Source organism: Osmerus eperlanus, chromosome 21 (assembly GCF_963692335.1).
Source record: "Osmerus eperlanus chromosome 21, fOsmEpe2.1, whole genome shotgun sequence".
In the NCBI taxonomy this organism is placed as follows: domain Eukaryota; kingdom Metazoa; phylum Chordata; class Actinopteri; order Osmeriformes; family Osmeridae; genus Osmerus; species Osmerus eperlanus.
This window is the reverse complement of record NC_085038.1, coordinates 11,016,730-11,038,704: the sequence shown is the minus strand read 5'-3', so window position 1 is coordinate 11,038,704 and position 21,975 is coordinate 11,016,730. Positions and strand designations below refer to the sequence as shown.

Sequence of the window (21,975 nt, the reverse complement as noted above, 5' to 3'; positions counted from 1 at the left end):
GAGTCGGAGAGTGCTCGAGAAACCTGTCTAACTTGCTGACCTGACTGCTATCCAGACACACGGCAGCACCGAGTCACTGTGCACTTCTCTGAAAGTAGGAGGTAGAGGTGACCTGCGGATACACACCTTGCTCTGTTGAAACAACCGCTACACACACACACACACCGGCTGCTACACACAGGTCCAGAACTGGAGGAGTAGCTGGAGGCCTACGAGCCTCAACTATGCTTGTCAACTGTCACCACAATCAAGTCGTGTGGACTTGTGAGAGCGGGTGGAAGTGTGTTCACAGAGTATTTCAGTTGGGCACTGAACCACCTGACGACTACCCACTACAAAAGAAAAGTTCAGCGATGCCCGACGGCTATTCCTTATAGCAGAGGCATCTACCTGAGCACGCAGAAGGCTGTGAGTGTGTGTGTGACTGTGCATACCAAGTATGTGGAGTGGAGGCGTGTTCAAACAGGGACGCAGCCTGCCAGCTAGCGTGACAGAGTGGTACAGAACACGGACGGGGACAATTGAAAGGTTAACACACCCAGAGAATGACCGCCCTCTCCTCCTCCTCCCTCTCCTTTTCCTCCTTCTCTCCACTTCCATCTCTCCTCTCCCCCCGTATCCCCCTCTCTCCTGGGCCATGGTGTCACCAGTACCTCTCTGTGGTTGAGCAGTTTCTCCAGGTCAGCGGCCATATTGTTTTTCACCTGCTGCAGGGTGGTCCTCTCCTTCTTCAGTGACCTGGACACACACGCACACAATTAGCCACTCACATAACCAAATCCCTCCCCCTGTTGGGCTGTATTTTCCCCGAGGAGCGATCCACACAGCAGCAGGACCAAACTTGCCACTCCATCTTTGCATAGACGTACAGACTGAAGTACGTCCTGCCATCGTAAATTCCTTGTTTATGCAAACTTACTTGGCGAATAAAGCTGATACTGAGCGTGAGGCGTAGGCCTGGGTGTTCTCTCTCAGGGAGAGAGGGAGGCCGGTGTGCATGTTTGGAAGTGTGGCATGTGTGTGTGTGTGTGTGTGTGTACCTGACATCCTCCTCCAGCTGAGCGATGCGTTCCTTGAGCGTCAGGATGTGGGTGTCTCTCTGACGGACTGTTTCTATCAGGTAGCTGTACGGCTGCTGGGTCTGCTGCAGGAGCTGGTTAGCCGCTTCCAACTGGCGGGCCCCCACACACACACACAATATACACACATACACAGTGAGTAACATGGTTTTGGTTGTGTTTGATGTTTGTATCCTGTATTTCAAGTAAACACGCCTTTGTTAGGTTTCACACTTCTAGAAATTAATTGCCAAATACCACCCTATTGCCAATACAACACTATTTGAAGCTGGATTGCCGAGATGACTGTGTGTGTGTGTGTGTGTGTGTACATGTGAGGGTGTGTGTGAGAGAATGTGCTTGGAACTTCTAGACGACAGTAAATCATTCCGATTGGACAGACTGGGTGGCCAGGTGAGAACCAGAGGTGACACCCTTCCAGTTTGCCCTTTGAAAAGGAAACACCTAATTTTTCTTCTCTTTTCTTCTTTTCTGAATCATTAGGTGGAACCGACATGTGCCAATCAGTCACCGTTGACAGGTGAATGGGTAGCTCGTTTACGCAAGCCGACGCCCACCTTCACTGAGGTTTCCCAAGCACAGCTGCCATTGGTCGAGAGGATACGTATTGGTCCCTCTGAAGGAGCTGCCACTCAAAATACAGCTCACCCACAGCGAGGAACTGATCAAAACTCAGAAACGTGACCGTCGCACAAATTACACGTGCAACAGACACATGGCCAGACACAACAATGTTTTGGGGATCGCCAAGCATGACAGTCATGGCGAGTGGTGCTGTGTTGATGTTGACAAGAGAGCCGCTGAACCCGACAGGCAGTCTGTTCTCCACAGACCAAAGCCCCCCCCCTCCACGGAGAATGGCAGCAGCAGAAAGCGCAACGTTCAGAGACCGTGGTGAGCTGCCAACGCTGCCACAACACTACCCCGACATAACCGCCTCACACGGAGACAATAGAGGAAAGCTTGAGGCGTCGCCACTTATATCGTTAAAGCTTCGACGGTGCCTCGTGGGACTCAAACCTGCTCCCGCCTCTGTTCTGGAAGGTTCTCTCCCTACTCTGATTTTAAAGGTTCTGTACCTACTCTGTTCTGGAAGGGTCTCTCCTACTCTCTGTTCTGGAAGGGTCTCTCCTACTCTCTGTTATGAAAGATGTTCTCTCCTACTCTCTGTTATGGAAGGTTCTCTGCCTACTTATGAAAGCTTTTCTCGCCCTCCTCCAGGAACACAGACATCTGGCTGCTAGACCTGGGCACATGTGCTGACTTGCGGTGTGTCCTGGGGAGATTTCGAGGTGGTGTTTTAATCCTCAGCGACATACACTCTCACACACACACAGCAGGAGGCGATATGGACATCTTCTCTGTTGGCTTTGGCAGGTGGGGTAGTGGTGCTTTAGTTTAGTTGTGATAGGTTCGGCTAGGCTTAGAATAGGTTAGAGTAGGGTTAGGCGAGGGTTAGTCTAGGTAGAGGAGGATCATGTTTAGGGTTAGGTAGACTAGGGTTAGGTAGAATAGGGTTTGGGTTAGGCAGAATAGGGTTAGGTAGAGTAGGGTAAGGTAGAATAGGGTTTGGGTTAGGCAGAATAGGGTTAGGTAGAGTAGGGTTAGGGTCAGGTAGAGTAGGGTCAGGTAGAGTAGGGTTAGGGTCAGGTAGAGTAGGGTCAGGTAGAGTAGGGTTAGGGTCAGGTAGAGTAGGGTCAGGTAGAGTAGGGTTAGGGTCAGGTAGAGTAGGGTCAGGTAGAGGAGGGTTGGTATAGGTAAAGGAGGATCAGGTACAGTAGGGTTTGGGTTAAGTACAGTAGGGTTAGGGCCAGGTAGAGTAGGGTTAAGGTTAGGTACAGTATAATTAGGGTTAGGTACAGTAGGGTTAGGTACAGTAGAGTCAGGGCTAGGTAGAGTAGGATTAGGGTTAGGTACAGTAGGATAGGCAGTGTACCTGGTCAGAGATCTCTCCTGTCTGGGTACTGCGTCTGTCCAGGTCTCTTCTCAGCAGGGTGTTCTGCTTCTCCAGCTGGAGCACACGACGAGCCAGGTGAACGCTGAAGGAAACACACACACACACACCCACCAAAATCAACACCAGATTTCTCCCAGGTCCATGGCAGACACACAGAAAGCCCAGCGTGAGAACTCACCTCTGCCTCAGTCGTCTTTTAGCAGTCGTGGGCACGTTCGCCCCGTAACCGTAGGAGAAGAGAACCCTCTCGGCCTCGTCTTCGTTCTCAACTGTGGAAAGAGGCCGTCAACAACCCAGATCTCCCGATGGTCCACCGACATTCAGACGTCGGTCGATCGTTGGAACACAGCTTTCAGACGGGCGTCTAGACGTCGCTCTGACGTCTGTTCTACCTCGTCTAGACGTTGTTTTAACTCTGTGGTTCTTACTTTCAGCAGCCTGCATGGTGACGTCATCCAACTCCTTCTCCAGCTTCTCGTAGGTCTCCAGACGGGCCTGGTATTCAGAGTTCTGGGCCTGGAGTTCCGCGATCCTCTTCTCTGAAGACGTCTGCAGCCCGTAGAACTCCTTGGTCAGAACCTGAAGGAGACACGAACAAGCGCGTCTGGTCGTGGAATGTCCGTTTCATCTCTTCCAGGATGGATCTAACCCCTCTGGCCTTTGACCCCGTGACCTCTCACCTCCAACTTCTTCTGGTGTTTCTCACACTCCATCTGGCACTGGCCCAGGGACCGGCCTGTCTCCTCCTGCACCATGTGAGCACGCTCCGACTCGAAGGACTTCAGTTTGACCTGGTTGAGAAGTTCGGCCACTCGGCTGTCCACTCCCAACTGCACCTGGCGGAACCTGCGCGCACACGGGCCAATCAAATCGCAGGCGTCACCCACCCGGCACGTCAATCAGAGAAGACACAAGCCTGCAGCTGTTTCTACCCAACACACACACACACCTTGCTGTCTGTCCAGTCTTTAGTATGTCAGAGGCCAGCGGGAGAGGCAGCTAGCTAACAGCATTGTCTATCCAGCAGCCGGCCTATTGCATATAGCTGAGGGGGGATTTCATCATGTGTGGAGGTATGTATGACCATCCCCAGCTAACCCCTAACCCTCAGGGTCACATCTACACTACAGGCTCTGGAACAACTGAAGGAGATCCACCCAGAAGAGCTCTTGTACTGTATAGCTTCACCTCATGGCGTGCCATGCAGGTGGACAGATGTGTGCTTGGGAGGGACGAGGGCTCTCTGTTTATCGATCGTTGTTTTTTTTTTTTGTTTTTTTTGAAAAGGTCACGGAAAAGAAATGTTCCACGCTTTTACTCGCGTCTGTATCTAACCTCACGGCACTACTGCTCCAGGAATGTCACAGAGTCTCCGAACGCCAAATCAAACACGTCCATTTCTGTCCATGCTTTATCCAGAAATAGAGGGATGTGTGGGCTGGGGGGGCGGGGGGCGGGTGAACAGGGTGGCATCTGTCGTTGCTGGCTCTGGGACTCATGGCGATGGCGAATGTGAGCAGGCCAGAGAGCCTGCAGAGAGAAATGTCGGGAATTCCCAACAACTGTTGCAGTGGAGCCCTGAGAATGACAGGCATTAGCCTGCAGCTCAGTGACAGCACCGAGGTAGACACACACATAAAACCCATGGGCTGTGTGTGTGTGCACGCGCGTACAAAACAGTGACCTCTCTAAGGAAACGTTGTCTTCTTACTACTAGCGGAAGTTCCGAGCGTTACATTCGAAACATTAGGGTTAGGCTCCATTGGACGTGGAGGGTTCGAACGTGTTGTGAGAAGATTCCGTGGACAGAAAAGTGAGGAGGCGCAGCACATACTGTTCCAGCAGCTGGTCATATCTGGCCTGGGCGTCTCTCTCGGCGCTCACGGCCCGGTCCTTCTCCATCACAGCGTTGTCCCGCGTCTCTCTCAGGTTCCTGGGGGAGACCACATTCATCATCTGGAAACGTTGGCCTGCCCTCGCGGAACCTCACTTCCTTGGCTGCACCTGCTTCTCTCCTGAACGATTTGAAGCTCAGAGTAGGGGCTTATTAACTATATCCGTCCATCCATCCACCTCTCTCTCTTTCTGAGTACCTGTTTTCTCTCTCATACATCTCCTTGGAGGTCCTCTGCAGGTTGTCTATCTCCTGGCCGGTCTTCATGCGGATGTTCTCCAGCTCATCCCTCAGTCTGTCCTCGTACTCCGTCTTGTAGTGATCTCTGAGGGACGTAACGACAACCTTATCAGCGCTATAGTCGCACAAGGACGGGGCTACATTGGTCTTTAGCGACACGGTATCAGGACTACAGTATGATACAGACAGACAGGGTTTCCTGGTTCTAGAGAAGGCTTCATCACTGTCTGGGAAGACCAAGACCTAAATGGGTCGGTGGTGTCTAGGCAAGGGACCAGGCTCTGGGTCTGACTGGACAGACCTTCTAGGCATCCTGGGAGTCAGTGTTTCAGATGAGCTGTGTGCTGCAGCTGTTAAAAACACGCAGTGCCCCCTGGCTAATGTACCGTACCAGTCATATGGTCTCACCTGGAAGACAGGTATCTCAGGAACCAGGGTAGGTTTTTCCACATTCTAGTAGTGTCCTATCCACAGTCTCACAAGGACGTCAGGTATCTCTCCTAGGCCAATCACATCCTAACCAGGGTCTCACCTGGAGGCCAGGTATCTCTCGTAGGCCTCCTCCCGGGCCTTCTTGGTGTCCTCCAGCTGGACCTGCAGCCGCTCCAGGCGGTCTTCTTCGTGGGCGCAGCGCACGTTCAGCTCCATGTTCTGCCTGTGCAGGTAGTCCTTGTCCTTCTGGAGCAACGTCACAGACTGTTGCAATGTCGCCACCTGCAGGACGGGAAGGTGAAACACGGTTTGGGGAGGGGGGAGACATCCCTTCTCTGTAGTGTGCATCCTGTTTATTCTAGACCTTTCCGACAGGGCCTCGGATATGTTTGGGTCGGTTACACGTTCATGGTGTCAGCGTAATTGCCCAGGGATTTGACAGATCCTCGGCTGCAGCCCAGTCCAATTCCCAGGTCTGGGGAAGTGGCCCGGTGGTGGAGGTGACCCAGTGTGTCTCACCTCCTTGCTGAGCTCGTTCCTCTCCCTGGTCTGGGCTGTGTGGGTCAGCTCCAGGGTCTCCTGCCTCTTCCTCAGCTCCTTCACCTCCGCCTCAAACGCATCCCTCTCTCTGGGGGGAGGGAGGGGGTGACGTTGAGGGTTATAACTCCAGGTTGTAGTCACACAAGTGACCTAATCCTCACTGCCCAAACTGATATCTAGGTTAACCACAGTGCTTTCCAACAATGACTGTGCGTGTCATAAATGAGAACCTTACCGTTTGACAGTGCTGTAGTTATCTCGACGGTAGTCTCCATCTTGGATCAGCTGTTTGGTGTCAGCCAGCTCCAGGGTCAGCCTCTGACTACGGATCTCAAGCTCCGAGCGCATCCTGCGCTCCTCCTCGTAGCTCTACACACACACACACACACACACCATGACTACACATACATGATCTGCTCGACCAGGCAACGGTTCTGCAGGGGGAACCTGGCCAATCTTGGAATGTGTGTGTGTGTTTGTGTCCAACCTCCATCAGAGCCTTCATCTGTGTCCTGTGTGTGTCCAGGTCATCTGTCAGACTGTTCTTTTTCATATGTAGCTCAGTCAGCTGTGCTCGGAGAGGGGTCACCACCTCGTGGAAACGCACCTGGGGAACAAACACACGCACAAGTTATACTCTCACATAACCCTAGAACATTCCAAACTAAATATGACATACACATCACAGGCATGGAACTTGTAAACACATTATACAAATCAATATTGTTGTTATACATGTCATTTGCCAGTACCACCCTCCTAATCATTATCCTCAACCCCTGGCCTTACCGCAACATATTCTGGGATGGAGAGCTTGTCCTCAGGGAGATCTCTGAGCTCCAGGTACCTCTCCTGGCTGAGCTCCAGGTCTCTCAGGCTACGCCTCAGGGCCCCTGCCTTCTCACACAGCTGCCGGTTAGTCTCCTCCAGCTGCTTCTGACGAAACAGGATCGCTTCCATCTCCTGCTTACGCAGGGCTGCCTGCTTCCTGGGTCAAGAGGGGAGCGGAACACACAGACATACACAGGCACAAGGTGTTAGATTTAGATGCATGCAGGGCTGCCTACTCATGACCAGGTGCGGTTTCTTTGCTACATGCGCTCACCTGCCGTCATCCTGGGTCAGCTTCAGCTGGCTGTCCAGGCGCAGGGCCAGCACCTGCTTCTGATGCAGAGCGTCATTCAGCCTCTCCTCCAGCTCCTCGATCTGTGCGGAACAAGGTGCAAATATAGAAACCCACTGACTGATAGTATTGTTACTGGATAACATTACAGCTAACACTATTGATGCCCCTTCCCCCAAGTTACTTTTGTCAAGTGGTCCACTTTCAGATTGTCGATGATGAGGGTTTTCTGGGACAACTCTATCTTACACAACTGAAGATTGTGTAGGAGCTCCTTTCTCTCGATCAGCTGACGGGTGACTTTCTGCGTCCCGTCCCGTTCGTCGGATGAAGAGATGTCCTCGGTTGGAACAGTGGTCTCGAGACTGAGATCCTCAGACTCCAGATCCAAGGAACTGGAGATGTTAATTGTTGGTTTCTTCTGCTTTCTGGGAGGCATTCTGACTTTCTCATTTGAGTGGACGAGTCCTTAGATTTAGCTGGTTAACTGTCTAGTCTAGCCTGAATATTAGCAGAGATTAGGGATTAGCTAACGGCTAACTCGAGCTAAGGTGTTCGAGTTCAAGGGCATAAAAACCAGCAATCTACAAAATTGGTGCTAGCTAGCAAGCTAAAAGCAAGGCAATTGTCACATTAGGTCTGACTTTGGTGTATTTAAACTTCCTCAAGCTAAATTTGAGACTTTCAAAATTTAGAGCAAGCATCCAAGAGCTCAGTTTCAAGACTCTGCGGCGACGGGGTCCATAATTTCAAGTATCCCGCTCCGCAGCGCATAGCAACCGCTTTATACCACCAACAGCTGCTGGGATCTGAAGCAAACGACAGGAACTACTCCTACTACGCTGCACTAGTAGTGTTCAGGAAATACGTCCAGCTACAGCGCCATCTGTCAGACAAAACGCGTACATCACGAAATCCCCTGCATGCGCAGCTGAATGAATGCAAGACCTAATATATACAGTAGGAGGCGATACCAGCGTACGCAGTTTGTTTTCATTGGACTTCTTATTAGTTGGCCTACTATACGCTATTCTAGATTGTATAACGATAATTCCTTAAGATTTTTTACACATACAAAATGATTCAATTTCAAAAGCATTTACTTTCAAAATGAAAGTCGCGGTTGTTGTTCAGGGAGTGCACAGGTATACTTAACCTAAGCATTAAAACAGTTTTTTTAAACCCCAATCGTAACACAAACTCCGGAAAGACGGCTATCGCCCGCACTCACACTGCACATGTGAGTCTGGTTTGTTGATGTTCTTTTGAGGTAGACTTTTTAAAAGTATATTCTTTGTTAAATACAGTTATTTCAGTCATGTTAAAGTCTAAAACATTCGTTAGAAAGACCCGGTCGGGTGGGGTGATGAAGATAGTGCGAGAACACTACTTAAGAGATGATATTTGGTGTGGAAGTGAGATCTGTACGCAGTGTAAGCAAGAATCAACTGAGCTGCAGAAAGACCCGTGCATTGAAAGCAACTTGTGTTCGTTCCCACATTATTTGCTTCCAGACACAAATGTTGTACTACATCAGGTAGGTAGACATTTTGTAAATATAGGGGGCACGTTTTCTGTAAAAAAATGTATGAAATGAAGAGCTGGCTAACTCGTGGTCTTAACGTCGCTTGCCAAACAACATCCACTAACTGTACGGTTTTGTTCATCTTTCCAGATCGATGTCCTGGAGGACCCATTAATCAGGAACGTGATCGTTCTCCAGACTGTATTACAGGAGGTACGACACCGAAGCGCACCCGTCTACAAGAGGCTGAAAGACATCCTTCACGAGAAGGAGAAACATTTCTATACGTTTACCAACGAACATCACAGGTAGCTTATCCCAAACTGGTTATCTCAAAGTCAACTCCTACTTCCCGACTTAAAGCCCCATCCCATCTTGTAAAACCTTAGTACTCCATTCATCGATCCATCGTAGGCTACGAAGTAAACCAATAAACAATGGCTTCACAACCACAGTATCTATGGTCAGCAGTGAACCATAGTATTTTCTCCACACAGGGAGACCTTCATAGAGCGAGAGCCAGGCGAGAGTGCCAACGACCGTAATGACAGAGCGATCCGTGTGGCAGCCCAGTGGTACGGCGGGCACCTGGGGAAGGCGCCGGAGGGGGCGGGTCTGAAGGTGGTCCTCCTGACCAATGACAGAGGGAATAAGGAGAAGGCGGAGGAGAGTGGCCTGCTAACCTTCAGATGTAAGGAACAACCCCCGTCTCTGGCTGATGATACGTGGTGCACTTAATAGATCTGGTCCTTTACAATCGAGGTGTGCGTGTGCATTTGTGTGTGTAGGTGAGGAGTACATTAAGAGCCTGATAGCCAACCCAGAGCTTGTGGACCGTCTCGCCCTGACCAACGACGACAAGGTAGGCTAGCATCATCCACGCTGATTCACCCAATACTATTCTCTCTCTCTCTCTCTCTCTCTCTCTCTCTCTCTCTCTCTCTCTCTCTCTCTCTCTCTCTCTCTCTCTCTCAAGGTAGGCTAGCATCATCCACGCTGATTCACCCAATACTATTCTCTCTCTCAACCCTAACCCAAACATAACACTGCCTGCTTCGTAGATAGAAATAGACCAGATTTAAACCTGCTAGTTTTCTCCCAGGAGGGGATATTTGTCTTTGCGAACGAAATATTCCTGTCACGAGTGTGCACTGTTTGATGTGTGTTTCTGTGTTTGTGTCTGTGTGTATCTGTGTTTGTCACATGTGTCAGAATGAGATCAGCAGCAGTAAAGTGTTGTTCCCGGAGCACCTGCCCCTGTCCAGGATCCAGGCAGGCATCAAGAGTGGCACCTACATCCAGGGGACCTTCAGAGCCAGCAGGGACAACTACCTGGAGGCTACTGTCTTTGTACAGGGGGATGAAGGAGAGAGCACAGAGGTACATTACATCTAACATGTTATTCATTTGGCAGATGCTTTCATCCAAGTAGCTCGTGAATAAAGTACAGCAGAAAATCAAGGATCAGTTTGTGTAAAGTTGTAACAGTGTTTCGGTGGTAAGAGTCAACAAACGGTTTGTATTTGACCAGGCACATTGCAATAATAATCTCAACTATAGTGCAACAAGAACATTTCAACAATATTACATATTGTACATTGCAACAAAAACAGCAATATATCAAATGTACATCAAAAACAACATTAGATCTCATCTAAAGTCATACCATTTTGTGGGTTTAGTCAATTCCGGGATCCAAATTTCAAGTACCACAAGAACTAACATACTGCTAAGTGTCACTGGGCCAGGTAAAGCGTAGTTAGTCCAGTTGAATAAGTGCGTCCTTATGCACACACTGCTAGGCCGTCTTGACTTCTGTGGTCTGGATGAGCCGCTGGGGACAGCACTCAGAAACAGACGGCTCCTTTAGAGCAATATGCTTCTTGAAATCCAGATTATCGTCAGGGAGCCAAAGGTTTTTTGCTGCGCAAGATAAACACACACATACACCCAACACAGGCTGGAACGGAGAGCTCAGACTCTCTCTCTCACACACACACACACACACACACACACACACACACACACACACACACACACACACACAGAGATACACCAGATAGTTGTAATAGTGTGGTTCTGTCTCCCAGGTTCTCCTCCAGGGCCTGCAGAACCTGAACCGGGCCGTCTACCAGGACGTGGTTGCTGTGGAACTGTTGCCACGGGAACAGTGGGTGGCGCCGTCCTCGGTGGTCCTGCAGGACGAGGGGCCGAAGGACGAAGATGCCCCTGAGGAGGAGGAGAAGGCGGTGAGGAAGCCTTATCATTAATGGAGTCGCCTCCCCCCGATAACACCTGCCACTCTTCTGGGAAGGCTGGCCACAAGATTTTGGAGTGTCTGTGGGAAGTTTTGCCCATTCAACCACAAGAGCTTGGGCGCTGATGTTGGGGAAATTAGACCTGGCTTGCAGGTGGAGTTAGAATTAGGCCTCACTTTGTGCAGGGTGGCATTATCAAGCCGATTTAATAACGGTGGCTCTTTTTCATGGTTTTGGGCTAGAGCCTTTCGTTCTACTGGTAGAAACATTAATTCTAAAATGTAATTCCAGATCATTCAGTGCTTCAAACTCTGTGTAAAAAAATTGAGGAAAGTGCTTTCCAGTTTGGGCTGGCAAATGCCCCAATGCAAAAATCAAACAGAAATTAGTTGTGTGAGTAGTGTGAAAAAACTTGATTGGCCTGCACAGATCACTGACCTAAATACCATCAAACACATTTATGCCATTAGTAAGCCAGGTCTAATCACCCAACATCAGTGCCGACCTCCCTTAGGCTCTAAGCATCACTAACTTTGCTTTGTGGAGTTAGCGCGGTGGCTAACCGGCTAGTTGTTAGCAACTCTAACTGGCTGTGTGCTCCTGTGCCCAGCTGAGGACCACGGCGGGCCAGATGGAAGCCAGGAAGCCCACAGGACGGGTGGTGGGCATCATCAAGAGGAACTGGAGACCCTTCTGTGGCATGCTCAACATGTCCCAGATCAAAGAGGTACAAGTCAGACACGGGCTCGTGTGTGTAAAAATGAGTTGTTATTTGGAGAAGTGACTTCAACCTTGGACTATATCTTAGAAGAACCCACTTATATTTACAGAGGTTTGCATTACTTGGATTTAAAGTAGCTGATAAGTTTGTGTGTGTCTGTGTGTGCACATCCTTGTGTGGTGTCTAGTCGACGCGCCACCTCTTCACCCCAGCCGACAGGCGTATCCCCAGGATCCGCATTGAGACGCGCCAGGCGGCCACGCTGGCGGGGCAAAGGATCATGGTCTCCATCGACGGCTGGCCCAAACACTCCAGATACCCCAACGTGAGTCACACAGGACTCCACCTGTGACACCACCTGTGCGCCCCACTGAGTCACATTCAGCATCCCCAAACACTAACTCCTAGGAAAGCAAACCAGCTACTTAGTTGATCAAGGAAGTGGCCATTTAGTCCTATATTGATTGAACAGTTGACAAGTTCTGTCTTTTTCTGTGTGTGTATTGCTTATCTCTATCTTCCTCCCTTTCTCTCTCTTCTCTCTCCCCGTCTCCCAGGGTCATTTTGTACGTAGCCTGGGCAACGCAGGAGACAAGGGCACTGAGATGGAGGTGCTCCTGCTGGAGCATGATGTCCCTCACCAGGACTTCTCCCAGTCCGTGCTCAGCTTCCTGCCCCAGATGCCCTGGGCCATCACGCAGGAGGTAACCCACGCTGCGGACGCCATCTTGGCTCAATAGCCTCGCAAGAGTGGTGGCCGTAGAGGCCATCTTGGCTCCGTAACCTCATAGGTCATGGGTAACATCCCTATAGTGGCCGTCTTGGTTCAGTGGCCTTGCAGATGCTCGGCGCTCGTGGTGGTGTGCAGGGTTTTGAAGGGTGTTTCCTTGCAGGACATGCAGGTGCGTGAGGACCTGAGAGAGCTGAGTGTCTGCAGCGTGGATCCTCCCGGCTGCACCGATATAGATGACGCCCTGCACTGTAGAGACCTGGCCAACGGTAACCTGGAGGTAGGACACTTGTGTGTGGAGACACACGCACGCACACACAGCCCTGTACAGATGTGGCTATTGACAACATGGAGGAAGGACACACACACTTGCGCACGCACACACGGCCCTGCTCTGTGGGGACCTGGCCAACCGTGACCTCGTGGTAGACGCTCACACACAAATGCGTAAAGGGCTCTGGTCTTGTAACGCACAGTTTATGACGTTCGTGGTGACGCTTCAACATGTGGTGCGTGTGTCCGTTCTCGACGTCTGTCATAGGTGGGTGTTCACATCGCGGACGTCAGCCACTTCATCCGCCCCGGCAACGCTATGGATAAGGAGGCAGCCAACAGAGGAACCACGGTCTATCTGTGTGGACGGGTAGGAGGAGCGCGCACACACACACACACGTGGAATCTCTCTCTCGCCGTCTCACCCATGAGTACAGCATGCCTGGGACAGCACGCACATGCACACACTTGAACCAGGGCCTGTGTGTGTCCTCCTCAGAGAATCGACATGGTCCCCGAGCTCCTCAGCTCCAACTTGTGCTCCCTGCGCTCCAATGTGGAGAGGTGAGACTGACCTCTGACCCACAGCCGTAGTAGGGATCTAACCCCTGACCTCTGTTGAACTGCTAATCTGACCCCTGACCTCTATAGTGCTGACCCCTGACCTCCATAGTACAGCTGATCTAACCCCTCACCTTTGACCCCGCAGGCTGGCTTTCTCCTGTATCTGGGAGATTAACGACAAGGCTGAGATTCTGAAGACACGATTCACCAAGAGTGTCATAAACTCTAAGGTAGGAGTCTCAGACACACACATACACACAAACACTGATCAAGGCACACTTCAGAAGTAGGAACACACTCAGTCATGTCCGTATTCACACAGGCGTCCCTCACATACGCGGAGGCCCAGATGAGGATTGACGACGCCCACATGAATGATGACATCACCAAGAGCTTGCGAGGTCTGAACAGATTGGCCAAGATCCTGAAGAGACAGAGGATAGAGAAAGGGTTGGTGAAATTGTTTCGTGTATGGCGTATTTGTATAAAGACAACTGCAATGCAACAAAAATATATACACCCATGATCCAGTGCAGCATTGTGTGTAGCTTGCTATGACATCGAAGTCAAGAGGGCCTCATTTACCATTGCCCCACAGTCCTCCCCCCAGCCTAATACCCAACGGGACAAGGAGATGATTTGTAGCACAACCTAACGTGGCGTTTTTATTTTGCCTTCCAGAGCACTGACCCTATCCTCTCCAGAAGTTCGCTTCCATATCGACAGCGAGACCCACGACCCCATCGACCTGCAGGCAAAGGAGCTAAAGTGAGTGATTACTGACCTCAGTGTCCCTCCACGGACCTGGAAGGAGAAACTAGACTCTTGTTCTAGAGGCTTCCATCAAGGCCTTGTCCACTTGGTGGCACTGCACCTGCACACTGGCTTATCCTAAAGGAAACATGTTTTGTGAATTCCTTTTGTCTTTCTTGACGGACGGACGTCAGCAGAGTTTTGGTTCACTCTGTGTGTGTGTGTGTGTTACCAGAGAGACCAACTCCATGGTGGAGGAGTTCATGTTGCTAGCCAACATCTCCGTAGCGCAGAAGATCTATGAGGAGTTTCCGGAATGTGCTGTCCTCAGGAAGCACCCCGCTCCTCCGCCCTCCAACTACGACATCCTCCACAGGGCCGCCAAGTCCAAGGTAGAAACACACACTTTAAATACAGGCACACATAAACACACACTCCCCCTCACCCCACACACACAAATACTTTTCATAACCATATACACTTACACTATTACATTTAGTCATTTAGCAAACGCTCTTATCCAGAGCAACTTACAGTAAGTACAGGGACATTCCCCTGAGGCAAGTAGGGTGAAGTGCCTTGCCCAAGGACACAACGTCATTTCGCACGGCCCGGAATCGAACCGGCAACCTTCAGATTACTAGCCCGATTCCCTAACCGCTCAGCCACCTGACACTATAAATTCAGACACACAAAACACCTCTCTCACCACACACACACACACACACACAAGCAAACACTTTCTAACCTCACACAAACACACACACTTCATCCACCCCATCTCCCGGCCTCATATCCAACCCGTGGTCCCTGACAGGAGCTGGACATCCACACGGACTCGGCCAAGGCCCTGGCCGACTCCCTGGACGCGGCCCAGGTGGTGGGCTTCCCCTACTTCAACACCCTGCTGAGGATCTTGGCCACGCGCTGCATGATGCAGGCCGTCTACTTCTGCTCGGGCCTGGACGGGGACTTCCACCACTACGGCCTGGCCTCGCCCATCTACACGCACTTCACCTCGCCTATCAGGAGGTTGGGACCGAACGCACAGCCCTCCATGGAGACACACACGACAGACTGACCTAGCCCGTTTACGCACACTTCACCAAGGGATCAGGAGGCAGGAATACAGACACACACACACACACGTGCAATGTAGATCATTTAACAGATGCTTTTATCTAAAGCGACATACATATAATGCATGTCAAAAAGCCCAGTAGAAGATCATGGTTCAGAAGTGCGTAGTTCTACAGTATTTCAGTGGTCACAGTCAAGGAACTAGTGCTACACTTAGCACTGTAACCACATCAGTGCAACAAAACATCTCGATTACATTAGCTAGCTTGAGTATTGTACGGTGAACAAAAACCAGACCTTCACCCTCTCCCCCCCCCCCGTCGTCGTCGTCCTCCAGATACTCGGACATCATCGTGCATCGTCTGTTGGCGGTCGCCATTGGAGCAGACAGCACTTACCCAGATCTGATGGATAAGCACAAGCAGTCTGGCCTGTGCAACAACCTCAACTACCGCCACAAGATGGCGCAGTACGCCCAGAGGGCCTCGGTGGCATTCCACACACAGGTACATGCACACAATCAATGTTCTCATTATGCGCTGGTTTTGATCTGAATCTGGACAGTGGTGTGTCTGTTGCTGCTCAACTGTGTGTGTGTCTGGTCTCCAGCTGTTTTTCCGGAACCGAGGCATCCTGAACGAGGAGGGCTTCATCCTCTTTGTGAGAAAGAACGCCATCATCATCCTCATCCCCAAGTTTGGTCTGGAGGGCACGGTGTTCTTCGAGAACAAGGACAAGCCTGGCCCCAAGCTGAGCTTCCAAGAGGAGGTAGACTCTGCAGCCCAGACCCAGTCCAGCCCAACACACTAACAACTGAAGAGCTAAAGCAGTCTAACTGTGTGTGTGTGTGTGTGTAGGGTCCTACTCTGAAGGTGGAGGATCACACCTTCAACATGTTTGACAAGGTGAAGGTGACCATCAGTCTGGACTCCTCCAACATCCAGCACCAGAAGATCCGGATGTCCCTGATTGAGCCGATGGTAACTTGCCTCAAACAGCTTGCTGGTTTATTAGTCCTGAGACGCTTCCTATCTCTGCTGACTGGGTTCTGTTCCATGTTCTAGATCCCTGGTGTGAGTGTTCCAGCACCTGAAGTGGAACCCGACGCCAAGAAGGCCAAATTAGACCGCTGACGACAACCACAAACCCACACCTCCCTCTCCACCCAGTCATGTGACCTGCGTCACTCTGAGCGCCTTTTCACTTCTGTTTATTTTCTGTATGGCTCTCTGTAAACCTCTAAATAAAATGTAGTGTTTTTAATCCAGAACGTTCCTGCCTTCTTGACTTGTTCTCTTTGAGGTAATGTGGACAAGGAAAACAATACTTTCAAGACTAACCATCCCACCATCTGAACATGGATATGATGCACACTATAGCTCAAAGGTTTGTGGTCAGTTAGAAATGTCCTAGTTTTCAAAAGCCCATTTTTGTTAAATGCCATAAAATTATCAGAAATACTGTATAGGCATTATCAGCAATGATACGTTTCCAAATACAAGTTAATGCATGGCTAACTGATTACAAAACCATTTAGCTTAATAATGTTAACACTGCTGAAAACTTGTGCTGATTAAAGAAGCAATACAAAGTGGCCTTCTTTAAAGCCTGTTAATACTTGGTCTCTCAGTATAATGCAACTTGAGGGATCGGATCACAAGTGGCCACAGAGCTAAACAGAAGTGTAAAGACCACCAAGACTTGCAGTGCAAACGCTAATTCTCTTATTTATTGAAACATTATGTACAGACATTTACAAACCCTTTACACTGGGTTTACTATTGTAGACAAAACACTTCGAAAGCGAGACAGAATCGCTGTAAATTGTCCCTGTTCATTATGGGTTATACGGATTTTCCATTCACATCGTCACACTTGAAAGTTAACCATGTAGGCCTCCAGGAAACTTTGTTTATGTTGTTAAATCAAAGAGAAAAGAGAGAAAAGCAAGTATTTACATTGTGGCTTGGTACAACTTCTTAAACAAAACAAACACCACCACCAAAGACCTGATTTTCCTGAAAGCCCACTCACCAGTCAAGGTACAAGCTGGGAGTGCGCTTTTTTCATCAAGTTATTTTTTGGCATCAACAATCTCTCTTTCAGATCTTGAATGATAAAAGACAAAGCAGAGACCTTTCGTTTCAACCTTGAGTTCTTCGCTCTCTGAAGTTTGAGCTGCTTCCTGCATGTAGTCAGATGGTCATTGACTACGTCTAAACGTCGCTTCAGGGTTCTTGGGGATTCCGCAACAAAGTAGCCGTGCTCACCAAGAGGGCAGGGGTGTTTATCTGTGAAATAGTGGTGATCATGTGTAACACACATGATGTAGTGTAGCTGGTCTTCATTGTCTTCAGATAATACACACTCACTTGCATCTTCAGTGTCATCCACAACACCAAATGTTTGATCTACTACCACAGACTTCAGTGACACAACTTGTGCCTCAGTGTTATCAATTTCCTCAATGTTTCCGACATCTGAAAAGTTGTCCAAGGCTTGAAGATCAATAACTGGAATGTCCTGAGTTGTTGGCAGATCGAGGCTATAACAATGCTCACTATTAACACTTTCTCGCTTTAATGTCTTTGTGTATGACTTCTTCTGTACACATGGATAGGAAAAAAGTGTGGGCACAGCAGACGTGGATAGCCTGATATTACCCTTGCGGTCCTTGTAAAAACAGTCATCCTTGAAATGCTGCGAACACAGTCGAGAGTTGCGATTTGGATTCCAGTGTGAGCGTCTCACGTTGAGGACCCACTGCTGCAGCCTGGCCTCGTCGCCTAAAGGAAAGCTGTCATGGATTTGTTTAGCATTAATTAGCGCTAATAGTTCTATTGAAGATAGATAATTAAATATCTTTTTTTGCATTCCTCAGCTTGGCATCATACTTTATACTAAAGATTTATTTAGCAATTTCTTGAATCGCTTCGAACTGTACCGTTTAGGCCTACTAAAAAGCCTACGAAAAAGCAACAGACTGATTCATAATCCACATGTAAACTCGGATGACCCGAGACAGTCACATCCTAGCTCAAAATCAATGCCAGCCTCACTAATGTTTGTATTGGGCAGGTGATTACAGGATGGAAACTAACACATAATCATCCTCGACAAAATCTAACGACTGACACTGGTTTCAAATGATACCGTGTGTATTCTTAAAATAGGCAAGTCTATTATTGATACTTTGATACATAGATTCTCAATAGATAGAAGTTGCTAGCTAGGCGTTTCTTTATGCGACTTTAACAAAATAACGTTTTAAGTAATAAAAAGTTTACGACAAATACATGCCGGAAGAAATGTAAAGTTGATCGGGCCCCGCCGATGAGCCTTCGGTTAGTGCAGTTGAAAGCAGCACAAGAAGGCATTTTTAATCGGCAACTTCTGTGTTCAGCGGTAATTTCGTAGCACCGGGTGTTCTTCTTCTCTCCATCATAAAAGGTACATTACTGCCATCTACTGTTCGGAGCGTTACGTCGGTGACTTACTCAAGCCGCCCACCCCATCATAACGTTATGCTAATATTCGCTATGTTAAACAGTATTGACTTCTGCTAAAACCGAAGTTCAACGTAAATTAGCCTATTCATATAAATAGCATATATGGTATCCTCCGACCAACACATTCGCTTGAATTGTAGACTAAGAAGAAAGGCAACGTGCTTAGAAAAATAATCTCTGCCAAAAGGAAAAACCCACTGTGTAGGGAAAGATAATCTGTTTTGGTAAATAGTTTACTTTCCAATGCTTCTCCTATGCCTGACATTCTGGTACTGCACTAGCCTATCTGGTCTGGGTGAATTCGGGTAATCTGGGAGTCGGACATTGGGTAATGTGGGACACCTAAACTCCAGAGCGTTTTCTTCTCTGCTATGACAATGTCTAGTCCACAGAACTTTGACTCGAGGTTTAGCATGGATGTTATGTGACTGAAATCACAAAACGTGATTGGTGTGGTGTCACAGAAAGGGTCAGGGCACTAGTTAATCAGGAAGCAGCTCCGATGAGAAAATGCATGAAAAAAATGTCCCATATTACACGAATTCCCCCATATTTATGTCATGTGACTGCAATGTAACTCTAAAGTGTACTGTATATCACAACATACTGAAAACGAGTTGTTTTTAGTGATAGTGAACCTTCAGGTCTGTTTACTGACTGATCTACCTGTTTAGGATACCTCGGACAGAGTACCGAAGAAAAAAAGTGTGCCGTCTTCGGATGATGAGGTAGGATTTACAAGCAGATACCCAATGCTACGTTTAGGAGTTTCGTTATGCATTTTATTTTATTTTAAACTGTGACTTGTAGGTGTGTATGGCATTGTTGCTTATCTCTCATTTCTTAGCCAGACAAAGTTGACACAAGTAGCCCCTAAGCCATGTATATATCTCCAGAGATGCATTAAAGTCTCTCAGTTGTAGCCTTGCATAAATGAAATACCATGAAAATAAGATGTAATGAAATTGTCATTGAGATTTTTGTTGTTATTTCCAGTGATAATTGTACAAAATATTATATTTTCCTCATTTATATTTTCCTCATCTCTAGGATTCTGGACATGTAGTTATGGTAGTAGTCTTCTTTAGTATTATAGTATAAACTAAAGATAAACACTTATTTAGTCTTTTTTCTATTTTCATGTAACCCTAGATATGCAGAATTGGAAAAAGAAATAAAAGAAATACACAATGAGCGTGATTGGTATAAAAGCTACCTCCGCTCCATCCAGGGCAACGTCCGAACACTGCTCTAAGGGGAGGTGTTAGAGGGTGAGTAAACATTTAAATTAAGTAATAAACTGATATAAACCACCACATTATTGTTATTCTCACTACAACCTTGTTGTTTTTGTAAACTAAACATAGTACACGTTTCACCACACAACATGCATTACCACGTGGGTAAATGTGAAATATTTCTATTGGTTCAATTGCCTGCGCCACAATTTTTTTTTGTTGACAATTTGACTATAGCTAATTACAACACATAAACATATATATCTATTTTTGCTTTCTACGCAAATACTCTCAACCCATATTATTAACAATGCTATACAAGGAATTTTTATATCAGGTAGAGATATCATCATCAGTCAACTTGCTGACGATAAAACAATCTTTTTGAGAGATGCTATTTCAATGTTTTGAGAAATATTCAATTATTAATTCCACATATTGCCAACCCTCAGCAGCACATGAGTGCCCAGATCCATGCCAACTGCCAAGGTCCAGACTAAGCCTCAAGCCCAGATCCACACCCAGCCTCAGGTCCATGTCAAGGTCCAGACCCAGCCTCAGGGCCAAGTCCACACCCAGCCTCAGGTCCAAGTCAAGGTCCAGACCCAGCCTCAGGACCAAGTCCAGCATGTCCAGACCCAGCCTCAGGCCCAAGTCAAGCAGGTCCAGACCCAGCCTCAGGCCCAAGGCTGAGAATGCAATTTCTTTGTTTGGTTTAACATTTGTTGTATGTGGGCATTGGGGAGAGGTGGGAAATCATGACCCAAAAAAACCCCTTTTTCCCCCTATTGATACCCTGTTCTACATAAATAGTTAACGTGCTAATGCCAGTTCAAAATGGTAGCTTGCTGTTGATATGAGATTGTACTTAGTTGGAAGATACCACAGACGCAGATATCTACTATATGTTTGGTAATGCACTGTCAAATTTAGACTTCAATGTTTCTGTGCAAAGTTACTGTGCTCGTTGAAGACAGTAACTGCACAATGATACGTTTCGCATAAGTCTCCAAAACACCTCTAATAACACCAGAAAGTCGCTAGATTTGTCGCTAGTCGCTTCTGACATAATAAGTCGCCAAGACGGTTTGGAAAGTCGCCAGATATAGCGAGAAAGTCACCAAGTTGGTAACACTGCTTCTAAACTGAAAGCTCTCACCTCTCCCCCTCCATATCAAAGGGATGTGCCTCCTGAAGGACTTAAATGAATGTGTTCTAGTAAGAATGGTCTGGAGTCGCAGAGGTCCGATAATATCAGCTTTATTGCAGCAGTTGGAAATCAACAAGTACAGAGCTCAGGGTTTGTCTACGTTTCCCTACCCGCAACAGAGTTTGGTCTGGTTCACGAAGTCCAACTGGCTATCTGTCCCTCCCCAGCATATATTATACAGTGCAGTAAAACAGAAAGATGAAAAGAGGGTTGAGCTTGTTCTCTCGTGCATCAGGGAGTTGTTCTTGCCGACGCGTCCCACCTGCTCGGGTGCCGTCTCCGCCCGGTTTCAAGGTTGTTTCTGAAATGGAGAGATTAAGACACAAAGAACAGCCTGCTTCCCACACCCTGTGTGAGACACCATGTTTAAGCCTGAGCACACTTCTAAGTTCATAAGACAGAACTTTAAAAAGGGGGGGCGCAGACCACTCCTAGGTCTGATGAGGCATAGGGGCAGATGGGGCAAGGTCTCCAAGGGGAAGGGGTAGATCATCCAGTGAGAAAGGGAGGAACAGGGTCTCCAGGGGAATGGGGCCTTAGAACAGGGGTTGTATATCCAAAGGTAGTCAGACCCGCCGGTCTGACTCGTCCTGAAGCAGAAAAGAGTTACAGTCCCAGTATCACCTTATCTCCCATGATCAAGCAGTAACTGAGTCAAATGAGATGCGAACAGTCGAACACCAATGATTAAACACAGATATTGAAATCAAGAACCCATTTGAGGATTTAAAGTGGATATTTTTCAAGTTCAAATAAATCCCTCCTTTCACACCCTTTTAGGGTGTGACAACAAACACAAATTTAAAAATATCCCACTACCGAGTACACAATGTTGACATACAATTCAAC

The 21,975-nt window shown here is 48.2% G+C and overlaps 2 protein-coding genes and 1 long non-coding RNA gene across 3 annotated transcripts; 1 reads left to right on the top strand and 2 right to left on the bottom strand.

Annotated features, from left to right (window-relative positions):
- Nucleotides 1-196: 196 nt before the first annotated feature.
- pibf1 (progesterone immunomodulatory binding factor 1) lies at nt 197-8,105 on the bottom strand. Its single transcript, XM_062446769.1, has 15 exons — nt 7,450-8,105; nt 7,248-7,348; nt 6,932-7,130; nt 6,630-6,749; nt 6,378-6,511; nt 6,122-6,230; nt 5,703-5,884; nt 5,130-5,255; nt 4,871-4,969; nt 3,717-3,882; nt 3,465-3,615; nt 3,215-3,305; nt 3,016-3,118; nt 1,041-1,171; nt 197-738 (listed from the first exon to the last, which is right to left on the bottom strand). The coding sequence occupies exons 1-15, from the start codon at nt 7,702-7,704 to the stop codon at nt 483-485; spliced, it is 2,223 nt and encodes a 740-aa protein (XP_062302753.1). The 5' UTR covers nt 7,705-8,105; the 3' UTR covers nt 197-482.
- A 406-nt stretch (nt 8,106-8,511) lies between these two features.
- Nucleotides 8,512-16,439, top strand: dis3 (DIS3 exosome endoribonuclease and 3'-5' exoribonuclease). Its single transcript, XM_062446768.1, has 21 exons — nt 8,512-8,802; nt 8,941-9,098; nt 9,288-9,481; nt 9,579-9,652; nt 10,003-10,170; nt 10,881-11,039; nt 11,659-11,775; nt 11,957-12,094; nt 12,327-12,473; nt 12,663-12,779; nt 13,041-13,142; nt 13,272-13,336; nt 13,482-13,566; nt 13,659-13,786; nt 14,018-14,104; nt 14,325-14,481; nt 14,907-15,121; nt 15,507-15,675; nt 15,779-15,937; nt 16,027-16,149; nt 16,234-16,439. The coding sequence occupies exons 1-21, from the start codon at nt 8,584-8,586 to the stop codon at nt 16,300-16,302; spliced, it is 2,850 nt and encodes a 949-aa protein (XP_062302752.1). The 5' UTR covers nt 8,512-8,583; the 3' UTR covers nt 16,303-16,439.
- Nucleotides 16,440-17,062: 623 nt separating this feature from the next.
- LOC134007637 (uncharacterized) lies at nt 17,063-18,613 on the bottom strand. The gene is made up of 2 exons (XR_009928068.1): nt 18,466-18,613; nt 17,063-17,966 (listed from the first exon to the last, which is right to left on the bottom strand). It is a non-coding gene; the product is annotated as an uncharacterized LOC134007637 (long non-coding RNA).
- Between the last annotated feature and the right edge of the window lie 3,362 nt (nt 18,614-21,975).